We start from the raw sequence: 5953 nt of genomic DNA, 5'->3' as shown, positions 1-5953 counted from the left end.
AGGAGGGCGTGGGAGAGAACACGGACTTGACAGTAGAGAAGATGGGAAAAGATTTCATTAATTGAATGAATTAGGGTTAAAATTAAAATTTGATTAAAGGTAAAATTAAAAGAAAAATGATTAATTATAATTGACGGCAATAATAGAATTAAAATTTATTAAATTGTTAAAAATAAAATAAAATAAAATAAAATATTAAAAATAATTTTAAAAAATTTGAAAATAAAAAATATATTATATCTATTATAAAATTTTAAAATTTAATTTTTTAAATTTAATAAACATAATTCAATTAAATTTATATTCTTCCGATCCAATCTTCAAATATTCCTTAGTAGTTTATTTTAATCTAGCTAGATGCAGAATAACAATTCTTTTAAAATGATAACAATTAGATAAATATTTTATTTCTTTCCAAAAATTTAATATCTTTTATTAAAAAATGAAAATCCATCTGAATGCGTAAAGAATTAGTCATCTAATAGGGAAATAAAGTCAAGTACGTAAATTCTAAATTTGAACGAGTCTGTAATTTCTGTTTTAAATAGATATCCTTTGTGTTTACCAGATCTTCAATTCAAATATCAATCCCGTGATTCACTTTTAGTAGGCACGTTTTCATTTGTTCATATATCCTAGGTATCTTCTTGCTCACACACTATATATATATATATAATATATATATATACAATAAATGATTATACCAGCAGTTAGTATAGGCTACGATCTAATTTGTTCAAATTTTATTAGTCGGCTATGAAAACATCATCACTATGTCATGGCCTTCAGAAATAAAAAGCAATATTAATAACAAGGGAGGTGCAAACAAGGCTTGTGCTGCTTGCAAATTCCAAAGACGAAGGTGCACTAAGGATTGCATTCTCTCCCCTTATTTCCCATCAGATAAACCTACAACATTCACCAACGCACATCGTTTGTTTGGTGTTTGCAACATGACGAGGATTCTCAGCAAGATCAAACCAGAACAGCGGGATGAGTGCATGAAATCAATTATATTCGAGTCCGATATGCGTGCACAGTTTCCAGTAGAGGGTTGTTTAGGTATCATTCGTCGCTATAAAGATGATCTAGCCAAGGTCAATGCCGAGTTACACTATGTGCAGAGGTGGATCGCTTATTTCAAACAACAAGAACAATACCACCTACAGCAACAGCAGCAACAACAACAATATCTTTCTCTACCATTAATTCTGACACCAGATCAGCCATACAATCAAAGGAAAGATGACTGCACCAACATTGTTGCTCTTCCCGGTATTGGTGTTGGTGTTGGTGTTAATGATAATAATGTTCAGAAAGAAAATTCCAATGAAAAACTCGATTCGAAACTTGGAGCATTGTCGATGTGCGAACAATTTGTGGATTTAAAACCGTCAAAAGATAAATTAGGTGAATGCAGTGCTTATTCTTGTCAGCAAGTTGAAAATCAAGTTCATGCAAATCAGATGGATCTGGAGTCTGATCGGAGACTATTAAAGTTTTCTCCACAAAACAATACTATTGACTACAAACACAAGGATGGAGGTAAAATTCTATGCATTTTGTTAAGTTTGGAATTTTTTAAATAAATTTTATCTGTTTTTTATATTAAAAGAAGTTTTAAATTTTTAATTCTAAATATTATTTTTATATGATTTTTTTTTGAAATACATAGAGTACTGTGTATCAAAGATGAATAACACAAAAAATGACCATGATGTCAAGCTAGCTAGATACTCAGCCATCTCTATACATGCAACAAACAACAACATTCAGAATTGCTGTGCAAAGAAGTCGTTAACTGATGTTTAAATGTACAGTAAATTATTTCTTGTGATATATAGTGATTATTAATAAATTATCTTTTTATAGTCTAGCAGAACTCTAAGATTTATGTTATTTTTTTTAATTGACGTTATATACCAGTCTAACAGTATCATTTTCATCATTTCTACCAAATACATTTTTTCTTTTTCAATTTTAAAACTCTAATTCCTCTCAAATTCAATCACCATTTTCAATTGGTTAGGTTAGGATTTTGAACTTATTCTTATGTTTTAAATTTCCCATTTTAAACTTATTAATAGGATATCTATTAATTTTCTCAAGTCTCTCTTTTCTAAGATTTTTTTCCTAGTATTTTTTTTTTAAAATTCAAGATCAAAGTACTCCTCTATAGGTAACCAATCCCCATAACCTTGTATAACCAAGGTTGTCAAACACGCGAGTCGCGCGATTTGTAGACTCGTACGAGTTCACCTGTTATGAAGTATATATATATATATATATATATATATATATATATATATATATATATATATATATATATCAAACATAATGTATATTTACTCAATTCTACCCCTTCAAAACCAATAATAAACTAATAATATCAATCTTAAAAGCATATAATAAATTAAAATAGTAGCACACGTTATAATAAAATACTTTAAAATATACATTCAAATCCTCTACAATTATTCTTATACAAATACAACATGGAACACACAAAATTAAAAATTTTAAATCTCTAATACTAAATCTTTAATTGAACATTGAACAATATTAAATAATCAAATTAGAAACCCAACAAATAATCAAATTATAAATTATACTAACAATACTGAAAGTAAAAAATTCAACATTCAATACAACTTCAACTATCTGTTTACCACATACAATTAACTCTAATAAAAATAATTAATTACTAACAGCCATGAATGGATTAACTATTTGGTCATCTAACATAAATAATAAGCAATAGGCTAAAATTAGAAGCAATAAAATTTAAAAAGTAAAAAAAACTAAATAAAAAGGTAGATGGAGTTGCAGCGACAAAGAGTCATGGACTTCACAATGGGGTGAACCAGGGAGAAAGTGAGACTTGAGAGAAACAACGCAGATGAATGACTTGTGAGTAAGTTTTCTTTCGTTCTTTGGGAGTGTTATCGTAACCCTAATAGAAAAAGTGTTTTTTGGTCAAGATATGGAATTGAGTTAAGATATGGAATCGAGTTGACTCGGGCATAGACTCGATCCTGAGTAAACTCGGCTAGACTCGGTCAAAGTCTATGACCGAGTTAGCGAGTTTGTGTTTTTCTTTATTTTTGCTAAAAAAAACGTCATTTTGACCAAAAAACACTTTTTCTATTAGGGTGGCGATAACACTCCCAAAGAATAAAAGAAAACTTACTCACAAGTCATTCATCTGCGATGTCTCATTTTCTCCCTGCCGCTGTTCCCCGCTTCTGCTACCTCTGCTCTGATTTGTGCCAATATCTTTGTAAATTTTACTTCTGTTGCTCTCTGCTCTGTATTTCTTCATATCTTCACTATCCGCAACTCCATCTACTTCTCCTACAGTCCTATCTATACTCTGGTTCGCGAGTTTGACAAAAATATGTATAACTATATAATAAAAACAAACCAAAATATTAGTTAATCGTAAAAATAATGAGTCAATAATTACCATCTTAAGATTTTTGTTATCTCATAAAAGATAATTTAAGAGCAATAATTAAAGATAAAAAAATAAAATATTTTGGTGTCCTCTCTCACACATCAATTAATACCATTATTTTTAACTAATATATCACAAATTGCTATACGTTTATTTTTAACTCATATATCAAAAATTACTATATAAATTATAAAGGGGTAATTTATCCTTTATTTTAGGGACGACACGGTAGAATTCACCTTAATGTATATATGTAAAATCATACTATTCTTGATAGAGAAAACCTTAGGGATCAAGCACTTCTATTAAAATTCAGTTAGCATTTAACCATAAAAAAATAAAGGAGAGTATCTAATTCTATGCCATTAGATATAATTTTATATTATTAAAAATATTAATAATAGCTATAAATTATAAAATATGCTAATCTTCTAATACTATTATTTTTGATATTACACTTTTGAGTCTTAATATTTGAAATATAAATTTTAGCATTAGATTTTATAATTTTAATATTTGATATAAAAGTTAAGAATTATTACTATGGAGTACATATTTTTGTAACTTAACTGATAAAAGATATTTGTCTTACTTAACCTTTTATTTCTGTATTTACTAATTATAAATTGTGATATGCAGTTTCAATGGTAAACATCTTGCATGAAGGGAAACAACATCGTATGGACAAAGAACGAGCAAAAAATGATCGTTATATATGAACTTTGGCAAATATTCTTTTATAGGAAGCATTTTGAATTGTTTAAATTTAGAGTTAGAATTTAAAATTTATTTTATTTTATTAACATTTGAGTTTAGACCATGTTATATTTCAGAGAATTTTTTCAACTTAGATGTTACATGTATATAGTGGAAATGATATTTCCAACACGGATGTTACATGTATATAAAATAAGCGTGGGAATTAATATTTGAATTTTTGTGAGTAATAATTTAAAAAATATATTTTTTATTATTTTAAATATTTTTAGAATTTATTTTTATAAAATATTTTTTATTTATCATTTTTATATGGTATACTTTTTAATATAAAGAGATAAATATTAAATTAGTATCTAAAAGATTCTAACTCTATTTAATAGATAGATATTATTGACAAAATAATTTTAAAAAGATTTGACAACTTGTCGATTCACATGTTTCTCTTTGAACCCTAATTCCCCTCTCACCCCGAGGCCAATAAAACAGATATTCAAATAACCAAACGGATATCCAAATAAGTAAACGGCTACCTGGTAATCGACCACCGTGAGGCTAACAAAACATATCCAAACAACAAAAAATGACGGCCCGAGATCGTTCACAATAACGGCCTAACAAAACGGAAATTCAAATAAACTTAAAATAAGTTCACAATAACGGCCTAGAAAAGGCCACACAAAACAAGCATGAGTTGACGATTTTTCAACCGGTAAAGTGTAGGATGACGTCACACCCTTTCTACGCTCCTCACAGTCTCTCAGTCCCTTTCTCCTCATCTCACCATCACTCTCTCAATGCATTCTCCCAAATCTTCACTATTGTCGTTCGTGTTGTCCTCAACGGCGTCTCTAAATTTTATTTTATTTTATTGTGATTATTGAATATGAATATATTTTTTCTAAATTTTATTATTATTAATGTTTATGAATTGAAAATTAATTTCTAAATTTAGAGAACTCATGGTCGAAAGAGTGAGAGTGTCAATGATCCTTTGTTACATTAGGATTTAAGAGGATTTCTATGTTTGGTGCAACTCATAGTTGAGAAAGTGAGAGAGTGCATTGGGATTAGGATTGGGATGGGAATGGGGATGGGGATGGGGATGGGGATGGGAATGAGAATTTTTTTAGGTCGGATTGGGTGGATTAATTAAAAATTTTATTTAGGTATATACATTAACAAAGTTGTCATATTATCGTGGCCACCTCATCATCATTTTTATTGGAGATATGTTTGTTTCGATTAGCTAAAAGCACTCGTTAAATTTTAATTTTTTAGAAATTATTTTATTAATAACATTTATAAAGTACATTTTATCAGTATCAGAATATTTTGGATATCAATTTGATATTTATTTCTATTATAAAAGAAAACTAAAACTCCCACCATCTAAAAGAGAAGTTGACTTTCAAAGACGCTACTAATATTTGCCGCTGATTTTGAAAGACGCTATTGATATTCGTGCCCAGAAAGCAATTCTATCTCTGTTTTGCTTTGTCCATCACTGCTGGTGCAATTGTCAAAAAATATTTGACATGAAGTTATTTGCACTTGAATTTTTACCGTAAAAAAATATTTTACTCAATCTTTTTTATTTAATTTCCATCAATTCCATTACTAAAAGAAAATTACGTTTTTGCTACACTTTTAAAACATGTCTAAAAGTTCAAAAAACGTAGTAATAACTTGTTGTTACGCTTTTTCGCTTTTCGAGCTATCAGCATGTTTTTGGTAGGATCATATTTGTAAGCGTGCAAAGTGTTTTATTGCCACACT

The 5953-nt window shown here is 28.6% G+C and overlaps 1 protein-coding gene across 2 annotated transcripts; it reads left to right on the top strand.

The window, feature by feature from the left end:
• Positions 1–639: 639 nt before the first annotated feature.
• LOC112784150 (LOB domain-containing protein 27-like) lies at positions 640–4371 on the top strand. 2 transcript variants are annotated; one of them, XM_072229740.1, is made up of 2 exons: positions 640–1545; positions 1676–1876. In XM_072229740.1, exons 1-2 carry the CDS (start codon positions 774–776, stop codon positions 1810–1812), a joined length of 909 nt encoding a protein of 302 aa, XP_072085841.1. In that variant the 5' UTR covers positions 640–773; the 3' UTR covers positions 1813–1876. The 2 variants fall into 2 exon arrangements, with proteins under 2 accessions (XP_072085841.1, XP_025683052.1); XM_025827267.2 differs by lacking the exon at positions 1676–1876 and adding an exon at positions 4097–4371 and having other exon boundaries at positions 643–1545.
• Positions 4372–5953: the final 1582 nt, after the last annotated feature.

This window comes from Arachis hypogaea, chromosome 20 (assembly GCF_003086295.3).
Source record: "Arachis hypogaea cultivar Tifrunner chromosome 20, arahy.Tifrunner.gnm2.J5K5, whole genome shotgun sequence".
Classification (NCBI taxonomy): domain Eukaryota; kingdom Viridiplantae; phylum Streptophyta; class Magnoliopsida; order Fabales; family Fabaceae; genus Arachis; species Arachis hypogaea.
Note: the sequence above shows the minus strand (reverse complement) of the source record. Positions and strands in the feature narration are given on the sequence as shown.